This window comes from Ochotona curzoniae, unplaced genomic scaffold, assembly GCF_017591425.1.
Source record: "Ochotona curzoniae isolate NIBS_2020 unplaced genomic scaffold, NIBS_Ocur_1.0 scaffold_4701, whole genome shotgun sequence".
Classification (NCBI taxonomy): Eukaryota; Metazoa; Chordata; class Mammalia; order Lagomorpha; family Ochotonidae; genus Ochotona; species Ochotona curzoniae.
Window position 1 is genome coordinate 49,235,687 of NW_024467122.1, and position 15,006 is coordinate 49,250,692.

The 15,006-nt window shown below is 57.3% G+C and overlaps 3 protein-coding genes across 3 annotated transcripts in view; 2 read left to right on the plus strand and 1 right to left on the minus strand.

Moving 5' to 3' along the window:
- On the plus strand, positions 1-5,627 carry GCHFR (GTP cyclohydrolase I feedback regulator). Its single transcript, XM_040968882.1, has 3 exons — positions 1-101; positions 3,613-3,707; positions 5,061-5,627. The coding sequence occupies exons 1-3, from the start codon at positions 66-68 to the stop codon at positions 5,182-5,184; spliced, it is 255 nt and encodes an 84-aa protein (XP_040824816.1). The 5' UTR covers positions 1-65; the 3' UTR covers positions 5,185-5,627.
- The window catches only part of DNAJC17 (DnaJ heat shock protein family (Hsp40) member C17), a 30,619-nt gene continuing 21,153 nt past the window's right edge, over positions 5,541-15,006 (minus strand). Inside the window, exons 5-11 of the mRNA XM_040968880.1 lie at positions 14,325-14,410; positions 13,986-14,082; positions 13,565-13,608; positions 13,246-13,323; positions 11,106-11,186; positions 10,559-10,666; positions 5,541-5,731 (exon numbers count right to left, since the gene is read on the minus strand). Of these exons, the coding sequence (XP_040824814.1) occupies positions 5,609-5,731; positions 10,559-10,666; positions 11,106-11,186; positions 13,246-13,323; positions 13,565-13,608; positions 13,986-14,082; positions 14,325-14,410 (617 nt within the window). The 3' untranslated portion in view covers positions 5,541-5,608. The remainder of the gene's footprint in view (positions 5,732-10,558; positions 10,667-11,105; positions 11,187-13,245; positions 13,324-13,564; positions 13,609-13,985; positions 14,083-14,324; positions 14,411-15,006) is intronic.
- CUNH15orf62 (chromosome unknown C15orf62 homolog) lies at positions 7,503-8,359 on the plus strand. Its single transcript, XM_040968881.1, has one exon. It carries the CDS (start codon positions 7,835-7,837, stop codon positions 8,357-8,359), a length of 525 nt encoding a protein of 174 aa, XP_040824815.1. The 5' UTR covers positions 7,503-7,834.

Here is a 15,006-nt window from a genome sequence, read left to right on the forward strand (position 1 = left end):
GGTCGCAGTGTAGACGCTACAGGGGCTGAGCCACAGGCTGGGAGCCTGGCCAGGACGCGCGCACCATGCCGTATCTGCTCATCAGCACTCAGATCCGCACGGTGAGTACCGGTCGCCCGCAGACTCGGAGCCCGATGCGGGCCGCCGTGGCACCTCCGTGCCTCTCTCGGGGGAAGTGCCCACCCGGAGCCCGCGCAGGCACGCCCCCTCGGCGGCGGCCACGGAGCTGTGCAAGCGGGCTCCTCCTGGCCTTCGTGACTCGGGAGCCCTGGGGAGCAGGAGCCTCTTTGGGCCTCTGGCCGGGCCGGGTGCATGCGTTCTTGCCTCGTCCTCGCTGGGACGAGTCTCCCGTGGGCGAGAGCCCTGCCCGCACACATGCAGCTTGTAGTGCCCTCCACAGAGCTACTTCCCAGGAAAAAAAGTGGGAAAACCTGAGGTGAAGGGAATTGGGCAAGAGAAGGACCTGCTGTTGCGCTAGAGCCCGGCGCCAAGCCCCTGGCTCGCATCCGCAGCTGCGTCCTGTGGCACCTGCAGGAAGCCCGGTCCCGGGAGGGCGGGGAGGAGAGAAAGAAAGGGTACAAGGGGGGGGGGGGAGGGCGGCAGCTGGGGAGAAGGCCAACCGGGAGTCCCACGTGCGCCCCCTTTTCCTGGGTGCAGCGTTCTCCCCTGTGAAAACCAGTGCTGGTAGCGCCCCGAGGCCCTGTGAGCGTCAGAATTTATAGCAGTGCCGCTACCCCACTTGTGCAGATATCCCCACACCTTGGGTGGGAGGGGTGGGGGTGGAGGAGCACAGAGCTCCCTTGGGATGAGACAAGAGTGGGTAAGATCATTACAAGACCGTCTTGGCAGTGCCCCTAGGGCAGTGGTTAAAATGCAAATTCCTGTGGTGAGCAGTGGCCTAGGGGTTAAGATGCCAGCTAGGGCACTCATGCCAAAGCGGGATGCCTGAGGTTAAGTCCCAGGTAAAGGCCTTGCTGCAGCTCTCTTAACTTGAACTGTGGGATGCAACAGTTGATGGCTCTAATGGTTGAGCCCCACACATTCAGGTGGGAGAGCTAATTCTATTTGCAAGCATCTGGGAGGGAGGCAGACCAGCAGAAGGGGAAATTGCTCTGCTTCTCATTGTTTTTACTTGTTACTTATTTTTGAAAAGCAGTTACAGAAAAGAAGGGAGAGAGATCTTTTACTCACCGATTCACTCCGAATGGCTGCATCAGCCTGGGTTGGGTCAGGTGCAAGCCAGGAGACTGGAACTCTATCCAGGCTCCTAAGTGGGTGAAGGGTGCCAAGTCCTTGGGTCATCTTCCTCTGCCTTCCCCTGGGGATTAGCAGGGAGCTGGATTGGAAGTTGAATGTCCAGGACTGGAATCGGTACCCGTACGGCATGCTGCAAGCACAAGTGGCAGCTTAACCTGCTGGGCAAGAATGTCAGCACATACTATATTTCTCCTGTGTCCCTGCCTACATTTCCTCAAATTCACTCTGAGGCTGGGACGTCCACAAGCCAAAATACTCTCCCCACCCAGATACTCTCTTTAAAACAAAGCAAAAAAACTGTGGGGCCCAGCACAGTAGCCTAGTTGCTGGAGTCCTCCCCTTGAACTTGCCGGGATCCCATATGGGCACCAGTTCTAATCCCAGCAGCTCCACTTCCCATCCAGCTCCCTGCTTGTGACCTGGGAAAGCAGTCAAAGATGGCCCAAAGCCTTGGGACCCTGCACCCTTATGGGAGACCCAAAGGGGGCTCTGGGCTCCTGGCTTCGGATACGCCCAACTCCAACCGTTGCGGCTGCTTGGGGGGTGAATATTCGGATGGAATATCTTTCTGTCTCTCCTCCTCTCTGTATTCCTTACTTTCTAATTAAAAAATAAAAGTGTGCACATACGGAAGTAAAAGCCAAAGACTCAGACTCGGTTTCTACCATTGTGTACCCACAACACAGCCCACCTTTTCTTTCTTTAAGATTTATAGACAGAGAGGAAGATGTTCCGTCCGCTGATTCACTCCCCAAGTAGCTGCAACGGCCGGAGCTGAGCCAATCCAAAGCCAGGCGCCAGCAGCCACCTCCGGGTCTCCCAGATGGGTGCAGGGTCCTAAGGCTTTGGGCCGTCCTTGACTGCCTTCCCAGGCGACAAGCAGGGAGCTGGATGGGAAGCGGGGCTGCTGAGATTAGAACCGGCACCCATATGGGACCCCAGAGCATGCAAGGAGAGGACTTTAGCTACTAGGCTACTGCACTAGGCCCTAGCCCACCTTTTTAAAAAAAATGCTATGTGAAGCAGCAGTGAAGAGGTGCAGCATGCTAATCCTTTGCCTGCAAGCACCAAGATCCCATATGGATGCTGGTTCGTGTCCCAAGTACTCCACGTCCCATCCAGCTCCCTGCTTACAGCCTGCAAAAGCAATAGAGGATGACCCAAAGCCTTAGGACCCTGCAAGCACGTGGGAGGTCCAGATGAGTCTCCTGGCTTCAGATTAGATCAGCTCAGTTACGGCTCTTGTGGCCACTTGGAAAGTGAACTGCAGAAGATCTCTACCACTCCTCTCTCTGTAAATCTGCTTTTCAGATATATATATATATACAGAGACAGACAGACGGGGGGGGGAGACAATAAATAATGTGAGAGAGAGATCCACAATGGCCAGGACTGGGCTAGACAGATGCCAGGAGCATCTCCAGGTTTCCCACGTGGATGCAGGGGTTCAAGCACTTGGGTAATCCTCCACTGCCATTAGCAAAGAGCTGGATCACAAATGGGGCACCAGCCACACAGGGGATGCTGGTATTATACGCAGCAGCTTTACCCACAACACCACATCAGCCCTTCTGTGACCTCCAAGATTTGGAAATTTCTCCCCACCAGTAAACATGTTGCTCCACTCACCCTAAAGGAAAACCCAGTGACCAGGCATTGTGGCCTAGCAGCTAAAGTCCTCACCTTGAACGCCCCAGGATCCCATATGGGCGCCGGTTCTAATCCCGGCAGCCCCACCTCCCATCCACCTCCCTGCTTGTGGCCCGGGAAAGCAGTCGAGGACGGCCCAAAGCCTTGGGACCCTGTACCCGTGTGGGAGACCTGGAAGAGGCTCCTGGCTCCAGATCGGCGCAGCAGCAGTTGTGCTCACTTGGGGAGTGAATCAGTGGACAGAAGATCTGCCTCTCTGTCTCTCCTCCTGTCTGTATATCTGACTTTGTAATAAAAATAAAACTTAAACAATGAGGCACTCCCCACTTCCCCGAGTAACCACTAACCTGTTTTCTATCCGAACGTGTGGCCTTTTGCTTTTGCTCTCCCAGGTGTGCAGTGCCATGCACGTTGTGGTGTGTGTACTTGGGTCCTTCCTGTCGCCCTGTGAGTCCACCGAATGGCTGCATTCCCTGGCGGATAGCGTAGGGTCTCTGTCCTCCTTTAAACCAGCGCAATGTACATGCAATGCTCAGCGTAACTCTGTGGGGCCTGCAGGGAGGCCTTGCCCTTTTCAGCTTTCTCACTGATGGGTTCCAGTCCGTGCTAGCTTGGGCTCAGTCTCGACCTTACAGCCCCTGCAATCCTTACCGGAAGCTTGCATGGGAGGAGGAGAACCAAGACAGTCTGTGGCTTCCCTTGCAGGAGGTGGGCCCCACCATGGTGGGAGATGAGTACTCGGATCCAGAGCTAATGCAGCATCTGGGAGCCTCCAAGCGATGTGCCCTTGGCAACAACTTGTAAGTAGGGGCACCCCACACCTGCCTCAGTTTCCATTACACAACTTCCAAGTCCAGGGCCAACCCACCTGTGCCTGCGTCCTGCCCTCTTCAGGGTCTGTTGTGTCCCCCCTTCCCCCACAGTCCTCAAGGCTGGCCTCTGGTCTCTATCACAAGGCAGCTCCATGCATCCTGAGTCTGTTGCCTGGGTCTGCGCTGCCGTGAGCAGACTGCTCCTGGCCCTGCCCTCCTTTCTCTAAGCTGGTCCCCAGCAGGCATGGCAAGCCAAGCTTCTGTCTGGCCAAGCAGGCTGGGTAGCATAGTGAGATTCTGGAATCCAGCCAGGCTGCTGCCCAGGATTCAGCCACATCCCTTGGCCTCATTCACACCCTCTCTGCATCCATCCTGTGAGCACTACTTCCTCTTCAGCTCCCTGGCCACCAACCCTGGCTGCATTGGCACAGAGCTCCCAAGAAACAGCCCAAGTTAGTCCCAGTTCCAAGGGGGCAACGAGGAGGGAGCCGAACCCAACCCCCAGGGCCAAGGCTGAATGAGCCCTGGGCGTCAGGTAAAGTTAAGAGAAAGCACCAGTGCTCCGTGCCAAGGTGTGGCCAAAAGCCCGGAGCCGCTGCCCCCACACTGCAGGCCAGCCGGGCGAGGCAGGAGCAGGTCTTGGGACAGCAAGCCGCTCCTCCCAGCAGCACGTGCACTCACCTCCATGCCCGCTGTCGGGCCAATGTGGAGTCGACTGTGTGCCACTGGAAGATACACATCTAACCTGTTTTCTCAAGAATGTAAGGGGGTTGCAAAGAGCTGTAGAATGTCTATCATAAAAACTTCAAACATGGATTTCAAAGTTTTCTTGCACCAACAAACTCTGATCTTTTTTTAAGTTTTGATTGATTTGAAAGAGTGTTAGAGAGAAAGAATTTCCATGCTCTGGTTCACTGACCAACAGCCAGGGCTGGGTCAGGCCAAAGTCAGGAGCCAGGAACTCCCATGTGAGTGCAGGGGCACAAATACTTGCTGTTCTCCGGGTGCATTAGCAGGGAGCTGGACTGGAAGTGGAGCAGCTTGGGAACTGGATCAGTACTCTGATGCAGGGTTACAAGCTGCAGCTTCACCCACTGCACCACAATCATCCCAACCCAACTCTTAGTTCTGTCGCTTCGTAAGCTTTCTGTAGTACCTAAACATGGTGCCACAGTGAAGCTGCTGGGAGGAGTGCATGCGACAGTGCATGGGACTGGCAGGGGAGGGGCAGGGAGAGCAGGCTGGGCAGCATCTAGCACGCTGAGCCCCTGCAGCGAGACCTCCTGACCAGGCCTGCCCTGCACAGGTCCTCACATCACCCATCCCTCTGCTCTCTTGCAGCTCCGAGTACTACGTCAATGACCCTCCTCGCATCGTCCTGGACAAGCTGGAACGCAGGGGCTTCCGGGTGCTGAGCATGACTGGGGTGGGCCAGACACTGGTGTGGTGCCTGCACAAGGAGTGACCCCTTCCTCAAAGGGGCTGCCTTGTCCCCAGTCCCCCAGCAGTTCCCCAGCCACTGCCTTCCTCCAGCCCGAGGGTAGGAGCCCCTTCCTCCTCAGCTCACAGCTACCCTGCAGCTCAGGCCGCACATTGCCTTCTGGGAGCAGATGTGCTCTATGAGCTGGCTGCCCCCATCCATGCTGGGCATCCCAGGCCTCCGTCCTTAACAATAAAAGGCTCTGCAGAGTGGTCCTCCTCTGCTGTGCTGGGGCAGTGCCTCCAGGAGGCAGAAGCGCGGGGCAGGGAAGAGGGGGGACTGTCTTGCCCAGGGAGGCAGCTGGGGCCACCCTACACTGGGCACCTATTAGAAGGAGACTCTTTAACAAACAGAAGTTTATTGCAGGGGCTTCAGGAAAGGGCTGTGGGTTAGGGGTCCTGAGTGGAAGCTACGTTGGCGGTCCTTCTGTGTCTTCCTGTTGCATCTGAGCGATCAGCCGCTGCCGCTCTGCGGCCTGACGCATGCGCATCATGACCAGGCTCTCGTAGTCCCTCTCCGACAGCACCGAGTCCTGGGGACAGGCAGGGGACAAGCCAGGGTCAGGAGTGGCAAGGTACAGCCCTTCAGACTCCAGAGCCAGCAGACAGGGCTGTGGTCATGAAGGGATGTTGGAAGGTAAGACCCCAGAACATCCTTCTGGAATCCTGACCATTCTCTAGACCAAGAAGGCCCTTGGCCTTTGTAGGACCCTTCCTTAGCCAGCTCCTTCAGCCCAGCTCAGCTGGATCCCCAATCTCCCTTTCCCCGGGGTCTTTCCCATCTGGGTCAGCTGCAGCTGTCACTTCTGGCTAACTCACTTGCCCACGCTCAGTCAGGTCGTCATGGCCCTTTGTTTCCTCTGGTCCTTCCCTTGGCACGCCTTCGCCCTGCCACCTGGCTTCTGCCTCACGGTTTCCAACAAAGGCATCCACTGGCTGCAGCCTGCCTGGCCCCAGCTGCCTGCCTCCCCATGGCCTGGCTCCTACTAAGGATGCAAAGGGTGGCCCAATCCTAAGAGAAATGTCAGTGGAAGGCCCGCCTGCCTTCTGAAACAAACACTAGGACTCTTTTTCTGACCTTGCGAACCCTGTGCAGGGGATTAAGGAGTACTGTATTTTAATAATCAAAAGAATAACAAACAGTTACCTCCCTGGTCTGGGCTGTGGGCCGGAGGCCTGATAAGGTCTGCAATGCACAGCAAATCCTGTCCTTGTTCCCTGGGTGGCAATCATGTGGTCCTGAGGCTTCCTAGAGCAGTGTGAGTCCACCCATGCCAGCAGAGGCAAGACAGGGCAGGGAGGGACTGTGAGACGCTGGGCCGCATCCCACAACATCTGATGTTGGCGCGCTGGCACAGAACAGCCAGGAGGATATTTTGGCTGGCCAAGGAGGCAGAAAATGGGCAGGGAGTGGCAGGGGTGCAGAGGTGAGGCTCTAGCTAACTGGTTTGGGGTAAGGGGTGCCAAGAAACAAGAAGTGTTACTCAGCCCTCCCATCAGCCTACCCCACCGTTCCAGTCCTGGCCATGGCTGCTGTTGGGAAAACTGCCCTCCAAGCACGTGCACCTGCCTGGCCTGGCCCAGGGTGCTGCTGATGAAGCCTCCTCCCCTGCCCCAGTGAAGCCCAGCAGCAAGGCAGAAGGGCTGCTCATAGAGGTGCAGAGTGGAGGGAAGAGCCAGACGGATGTCAGGCACTTTTTCTCCCCTAGTTCTGAGTTCAATAATTCAGCATCGCCTCTGGCCTGCCAGGAGCCCGCCCCAGGAGGAGTGGAGCCTTTACAGGTTTGGGGGCGGCTCTCCTTAACGCGCCTCCTCCCCCAATTCCTGTGGCTCACTGCTGCTAATAAGTGCCTGTCACCTGAGCTGAATCAGCTGCACCGCCAGGGTCTCTCCCTTCCCCAACTATTGTTCCACAAGCCTGCCTTTCAATTAGCTCCCACCTCCTTGGCTCCTCCCACCTAGACCCAAGGTGGGGCTGAAATGAGAAAGGAAGCAGCGTGGTGACACCCGGGGCAGGGCTGTCTCCAGAGGAATCTCAGGCGCTCCACTGCCCTGGGGTGTTGGTCAGACTGCTCCAATCCCTGCACTCGGACACCACTGCAATTACCTCTGAGCAGGAAACCAGCTTCCCACCTGACTGAGTCAGCTGTTAGAAGCACAAACACGGCCCACCGCCACACGCTGCCACAAACAGCCACTCGTCAGAGGCCCAGCCGCCAGCAGAGAGGGTACAGCCCTGCATTGCCTAACGCACAGCCAGCCAGAGACCGGACGAGCTCAGGCCCATCAGCTCCTGTCCGGGCAGGAAGCACCACGGTCGCCACCCGAGAGATCCGACTCTGCCAACTCCGGCCCCAGCTCTGGCTCCGGCTCCAGCTCGTAAGTGCTGCTCCTTCCCTCGGGGTTTTTCCACTGCCTTATCAAGTAACCAGGCCACTCCTGCCCCTGTAGGAACTTTGGCTATTCTGCGGCCTCTGCCCACCCTCCGAGATGCTGGCCCAGGTCTGCAGAGCAGAAACCCTGAGGCACCTGCTTCCGGGCCACTAGGGCCACCTCCCAGAGCCCCGCATGGTCACCGGCCACTCCTGAGTGCAGGGCTGCTGGGTGCCAGGCCTGTCTGCCGGCTCCTGGGGTCCATGGAGACCTGGCGGAAAGGCTCGTTCCGAAATGCCTCCTTCTTCAAGCGGCTGACCCTGGGGCGGCCCCGGCGACTCCAGCGACAGGGAAGTGTGCTCAGCCAGGCCAGCACAGCTGGCGGGGACCATGAGGAGTACAGCAACCGGGAGGTCATCCGGGAGCTGCGAGGGAGGCCAGATGGCCGGCGCCTGCCGCTGTGGGGAGATGAGCAGCCCCGGGCCACCCTGCTGGCCCCACCCAAGCCCCCACGCCTCTACTGCGAGAGCTCCAGCTGCCCCAACATCTTGGAGCCTCCAGCTGCCTACACCACTGCCTACTCGGCCACCCTGCCCTCGGCGCTCTCCCTGGCAGGCCCCCTTCACCGATCCTCAGAGGACCTTGTGGACACTCCCCGCTTCCAGCGACCACCAGTTCCGGACCTCAGCGACCCCTTTTTCTCCTTCAAAGTGGACCTGGGGGTTTCACTCCTTGAAGAAATCCTACAGCTGCTGAGGGATCAATTCCCCAGTGAGCCCAGTTTCTGAGTACAGCGCGCGGGACCAAGCCGGGGGGATTAGAGGGATGAGAGGCTGCAGATGCAGGAAAGTAGCGGGTAGCTGTGGTTAAGAAGGCTGGGGTGCAAGTGGATGGTCATGGCTGCCCCCTGGATCCTGCAGTCTCTCAGGTCAGCACCCCCATGAGACACAGAGGCAAGTGGGAAAAGGGGAGGGGGCACTTCCTGGTAGCAACCCAGAAGGAAGCTGGCGAGGTCAGCAAAGGCAGGCCACACCCTGCAACCACAGGAACCCGGTAGACCTGCCTGGGGCAAGTCAGAGGATGAGAAGACAGAGGACCCAAACTGGGCAGAACCCACTGTGCCACGCTCCAGCTCCCTCTGAAGCCACTGTCTCTGGTGAAACTGGTGGGGCCCAGGGTAAGGCAGGGTGTAGGAGGGGCTGAGAGGAGAGGGGAGGTGAGCCTGACTGCTGTGGTGGCCCCTTGCTCCATCTGGCTGTGGAAATTCATTGAAATAAAATAAAATAAAACTCAGTTTCCAGTCTTGCATTTCAAACATCCAGCAAGCACAGTGATGAGTGGCTGCCACATGAGGGAATGCGGGAAGGATAGGAGCGTCCTGGGACTACCCTGGCCCTCTGCCTGGAGTCCTTGGTGCATCTACCAGGGAGAAGCTTCTAGGGAATATAAAACAAGAGAGGCCAAGAGGGACGTGAAGGACAATTCAAGAAAACGCTCAGAAAGGATGGCATGCAGCCAGGGAGACGGGAGAGCAGCAATCCGCCAACACTGCTGTCCACTGCAGTCCCTGGTGCCAAGGAACGCAACGGTAGGCAGTGGCAGCCAGGGGCATGGCGGGGCTACATGAGCAGATGCTTTGGGGAATTTCCAGAATTAACTGGCAATGAAGCTCTTGGGAACTGCAACCAGAGAGCAACAGATCTTCCTAGACACAGGAAGGACAGACTTGGGAGAGATGCTAACCCCGAGGAGCAAGAGCTGGCCTCCTTGGCCTGCCTCCAGGGCCCTCCTCCAGCACTGGGGAGCTGTGCCCAGCTGGAACCTCCACCTGCCAACTGGGTCAAGGCCGCAGGAAGTGCTCCGGCCTCACCCTATGGTCTGACCGGGGCACTGTGGTTCTGACTCCCAGGCTTCTGCACCTGTCAATGGGGCCAAGGTCACAGGAGGTTCTATGGCCTCACCCCATGATCTGACTGGGATGCTGTGGTTCTGACACTGAGGCCTCTCCAAGTGTGGTAGAGGGGAGGGCAAGCTGTGACACATGCCACCTCCACAGGCCTCATTTGCAGCCTTCCCTGTCCCCTCCTGGGCCCAGGTGCCAGGTGTAAGGCATGAGGAGCCAAGAAATAACCCGCTCTGCTGTTTGAGGCTGTGGGGTGCTGGGCCTCGGGCAGGGGGTGACAAGGTCTCATGGCTCATGGCTAATGTTCCTCCATGTTAAGGGTCTGAGACACACCCTCACGAGCGCTGGTCCTCTCAAGCAGGACAGCAGGGCGGCATGGCAGAGGGCCAACTAAGCAGCTCTCCTGCCAACCCAGCGAGAGGACAGACCGGGCCCGTAGGCCGCTCCAGGGAAGAAAGAGCCAGGCTGAGGCTCATGCCCCCGGAATAATGTGCCCTGCCTAGGTGGTGGTGGGGCAGCCAAGAGCCCTATAGACCCAACCACCACATTCAGACAAGGAAAAGCCAGGGCCATACAGTGGCCCTCACAGACGCCTGTGGGCAGAGAGCCTGCAGGGACCTCAGGTCACCCAGACGGCCTGTCCATACTCAGGCTGTGGGCCAGTGATGCCCCAGGACACCAGGCAATTTAGAAGAGGAGCCAGTGCTGCAGCAGGTCCCTGTTAGCACAGCCACGCTCATACCAAGGACACTGCCATGCTGGGCAAGAGTGCAGCTGCTGCAGGCACCTGCCCTATACTGCAGCTGTGTCCTTCCACAGCAAAGCCAGCAGATCCCACTGGGTGAGAATGAGAGCCCTGTCAGGAGCCCAGATGTGTAGGGAAAGCAAATCCCAGGTCACCCCTCTAGTTCAGGCCTCCAGGGCCTTCAGAGGCCCACCCAAACCACAGTCCCTGCTCAGGCTGGCAACCAGACAGTCCCACCCTGCTCCTGCATTTGGACACAAAGTGACCCCCAGAGGAGCCCCCACAGGAATAGGGCCCCAAGCCTTAACAAGCCCAGCTGGGCAAGGCCCGTCTGCTTACCTTTGGCAGTCCTGAATGGCCAGGGCCCACTTCAACTGGCTGTCCCTCCAACCAGGAGATCTTCAGCGGATTATCAACCAGGCCCACTTCATTATGCACAGCCAGCACCTGCCAAACACAACATTCAGTCCTAGTCCCACCATCAAGCTGGTACCATGTGGCTCTCCCGCTCCTCCAGCATTCTAGCCCTCCCAGTAGAGCCGAACGCCTCTACCACCTGGGCTGGAGCCTTCCTCCTGCTCAGTGCATGCAAAGGGGCTGATGCATCCTCTGGTCTGGGGGAGTGAGGACCACCAAGGCTGGGAAGGAGGACTAAGGGCCACGAGCCCAGATGGGTGTGCAACTGAGAGTATGGAATCAGCTATCCAGAACCAAGAGGCCTTTAGTACTTGGCTTCATCCCTAAGTACCCTGCTGACCACTCTGGCAGCCAGCCAGGGTCTCTGGGGCAGCCTTGGCCCTGTACTGGCCTGGAGTGGGAGTGGGCCCGCGGAATGGGGCAGCTGTCCTGGAAGGACAAGTTTCTGGAGGCCTCCTGCAGCACTCACCGCGGCCTTGACAGTTGCAAACTCCACCACAGCTGTGCCTGGCCTCTTACTGGAAAGCACCAGGTTGAGAACTTCACCATACTGTTGGGACAAAGGGGTTCCATTCAAGATTTCTAAGCCAATAACACGGCTCAGCCATTAACATGGCTCCGCGGACGCCCATGAGTGATACCTACGCTGCCCACATTAGCATTTATAGCTGGGGATAACTTCCCATTGCTGGACAGAGCAGAGATGGGACTGTTTTTAAAGATTTATTTACTTAGGGCCAAGTGTGGCAGCCAAGTGGCTAAAACCTCTCCTTTGCATGCACCAAGATCCCACATGGACACCAGTTAGCATCCTGGTTGCTTCACTTCCCTCCCAGCTCCCTGCCTGTGGCCTGGGAAAGCAGCAGAGAATGGTCCAAGGCTTTGGTACCCTGCACCCACGTGACAGACCCAGAGGAAGCTCTTGGCTCCTGGCTTTGAATAAGCTCAGCTCCTGACATTGTAGCCATCTGGGGAGTAAACCAGTGGATGGAGGATCTTTCTCTCTGTCTCTCCTCATCTCTGTAAATATGACTTTCAAATAAAAAAAATAAATAAATCTTACAAACAAACAAACAAGCCAGATTTATTTATTGGGCCCAGCACGTAGCCGAGAGGCTAAGGTGCTCACCCTGCATGTGCCAGGATCCCATATGGGCACTGGCTCACATCCCAGCAGCTCCACTTACCTTCCAGCTCCCTGCTTGTGGCCTGAGACAGCAGACGAGGATGGCCCAAAGCCTTGGGATCCTGTACCCATACGGGAGACTCGGAAGAAGCTCCTGGCTCCTGGCTTCGGCTCAGCTCAGCTCCAGCCATTGTGGCCACTTGGGGAGTGAATCAGCAGACGACGGATCTTTCTACAGCGCCAGGACTCCCTCTCTGTCTTTCCTTCTCTATAAGTCTGACTTTCCAGTAAAACTGAATAAATAAGTAAAAATAAATCTTAAAATTTGAAAGTCAGGGTCACAGAGAGAGAAAGGGAGAGACAGAGAGATTCCATCCATTGGTTCACTCCCTGATAGCCATAATGGCCAGGTTTGGACCAAGCCAAAGCAAAGAGGCAGAAGCTTTATTCGGGTCTCCCATGTGGGTGAGAAGGGACACGTTCTACTCCCTTACCCAGGCCACTGGCAGGCAGCCAGACTGCAGTGAAGCAGCCAGGACATAAATCGGTGCTTATGGGATGCCAGCATCACGGGCAGTAGCCATACCTGCTATGCTACAATTCCAGCTCCAGGAAAGAATTTTTAAATGCCCACAATGGCTGGGCCAAGTTGAATATAAAGCCAGAGACTAGGCCTACACATACCTTCTATCTCTCACAAGGCCAATGTTATCAGGAAGCTGGAGTCAGCCAGAGCAAGGGTCTGCACCCAGGGCACTCTGACATGGGCTACAGGCACCTTCACTGGTGTCTTAACCGCTATGCAGAACACCTGTTCCACACAGACCCTCTGTCCCCCAGCCAAGAACAAAGACAACATGGAGAACCTAAACTGGCATCTTGGCACAGCTGCCTCAGCTGCCGGAGGAGGTAGAGGATGGGGCTTTCGTACCAGACAAATTAAACCCTCAGCTTCTAAGGGTGGTGAGGGCGGGATGGAGGCAATGAAGGATGAACCGGGCCAGAAGGGTACATGGCAAGGCAAGTGACAGAAAGACGGGCGGCAGCGCAGTAGCCTAGCAGCTAAAGTCTTTGTCTTCAAAGTGTTGGGATCCCATATGGGTGCCAGTTCTAACCCTGGCAGCCCTGCTTCCCACCCAGCTCCCTGCTTGTGGCTTGGGAAAGCAGTCGAGGACGGCCCAAAGCATTGGGACCCTACACCAACCAGCATGGGAGGCCCAGAAGAGGCCCCAGGCTCCTGGCTTCGGATTGTCTCAGCTCCAGCCATTGTGGCAGCTAGGGAAGTAAATCAACAGACAGAAGATATTCCTCTCTGTCTTTCCTACTCTCTGTATATATGACTTTCCAATAAAAATAAATAAATAAACAAACCTGAAAAAAAAGAAAAGAAAAAAAGGAAAAAGAAAGGCGGAGCAGACGGAGGCGTCGGCTGGGCTGCGCTGCAGACTGAGGCTGGGATAGGGAAGGAGTTGTCAGGGCAGACCTTTTGCAAAAGCTGCAGGAGAATGTCTCTGGAGTAGCCGCCATGGGACTCGTCCTCCTTCTTGCACTTCCATTTCAGCTGAAAAGACAACACTGCTCAGCAGGAACCCACAGCTCAACACTAGCAGACCCTCCGCAGCCCAAAGTGCCTGGAACCTACGGAGGACCACCAAAGCCCAGCTGTACCCCTGAACACCCAGGGCCAGCCAATCCATAACGCGTCCTGCCATCTCAGGACTGGGGGGACGGAGGTAGGGTTTGGCTCCAAGGCAGCCCCTTGGAAGTAGCAGGGGGTGGCCCACAGGTCCTGCCCAGCTCACCTTCAGTTTGGGGGTTCCTTGGGCTTCACCACCTTCAGCCTTTCCTAGAAATGGGCAGAAAGATGAAAAAGTAGAACAATACAGGAGTGAGGGGAGCTCTCAAAGCACAGGCAGGCCAGAGACAGAAGGGCCAGAAGAACTGAGCACGAGGAGGCTGGAGGGGAAGGGGGTGCACCCCACGCCAGGGCGCTGTGGCCGGCCATCTCCTGAGGGTCACCTGTTAGCACTCTCCATGTGGAGGGCCAGGAGTGCCTCGTGGGAGTGGCAGTTAGAAGAGGCCCCTGAGGAGCCAGAGGGAGAAAGGGCAGGGTAGGGGCACACGGCAGTGCTGCAGGAGCTGCGGCGGCTCCTGGGGTCCCAGCAGCTCACCCGAGCAGCAGCATGGCCACTGTGGCTGGATGGGGGTGCGGGGCACTCGCACCTCTCAGCCTCTGCTCCCGCTCCTGGCGCAGCCGCTCCTGGATCAGCTTCTGCTCCTCTTCTAGCAGCCGGGAGCCTTCTTCTCGGAGGCGTTCAATCTGTGGGGGAGTGGGGTGGAAGAGAGTGGGAGTGTGGGAGGGTGACCCTTCCCCGCAGATCTCAGCCCAGGCTTCTCACCTGTAAAGATCCCGGGGAAGCACCACCTATAAGCCAGGACAATGTGTGGGTGGGACCAAGCATGCCCTAGCCCCTGAGAAAGGTAAAAAAGCAGATCCTTCTCGCCACACCAGCCACCCCGACCCCACAGACAGCCCTTGTGCCAGGGTGCCTGGATGCACACCTCTTGCTCGAGTGTCCTGGTGCTACGGCTCTTGTTCTCCTCCTCATCGCGCTGGGCCTGTGCCTGCCGCTCCCGGGCCTCCAAGTCTAGGCACAAGGGTTGAAGGAACCAGCTGCTGACCTGCTCAGTGCTTTCCCAGCCGCAGCCCAGCCCTGGATTCTCCCCTAGCCTTGTGCAGCAGGCTGTACCCGGATTTCATCCCTCCCTCAGAGCCCACGTTCACCCCTTCCAGGCCAGAGGAAGGACAGCCCAGCAGAGTTTGGAGGGGAGTGAGAGCTAGAGGAAGGTCCTCTCAGTGGACAGGGTGCAAAAGGGTGCTTATGTCAGCGGTTTGGGGCGGTGGGTAAGGAATACCAGTGGGAAGAACTGCTGGCCTCCACTCCTGCCGACTGGCACCGCAGCCGGAGCAGAAGCCTTGCCCTGGCTCTGTGTCATTTCCCACTGCTGAGCTCAGGTTCTCGATGTCTCCCTGTTCACCCCTGACTCACCTCCACCAAGCCTGGCTACAGGGGTTCCTATAGCGACAGGCAGATGGAAAGAGGGTGGCCCCCAAGGGCCTGGAGCCCCAGCCCCAGCCCAACACCTTCTCAGGGAAGCTTGCTGGGGAGGTCTGGTGCTAGCTGTGACTGCTTCTCTCGGGCCTGGGGCTCACTTCTTTCCTTTCTGTTATTTCAAACTTTTT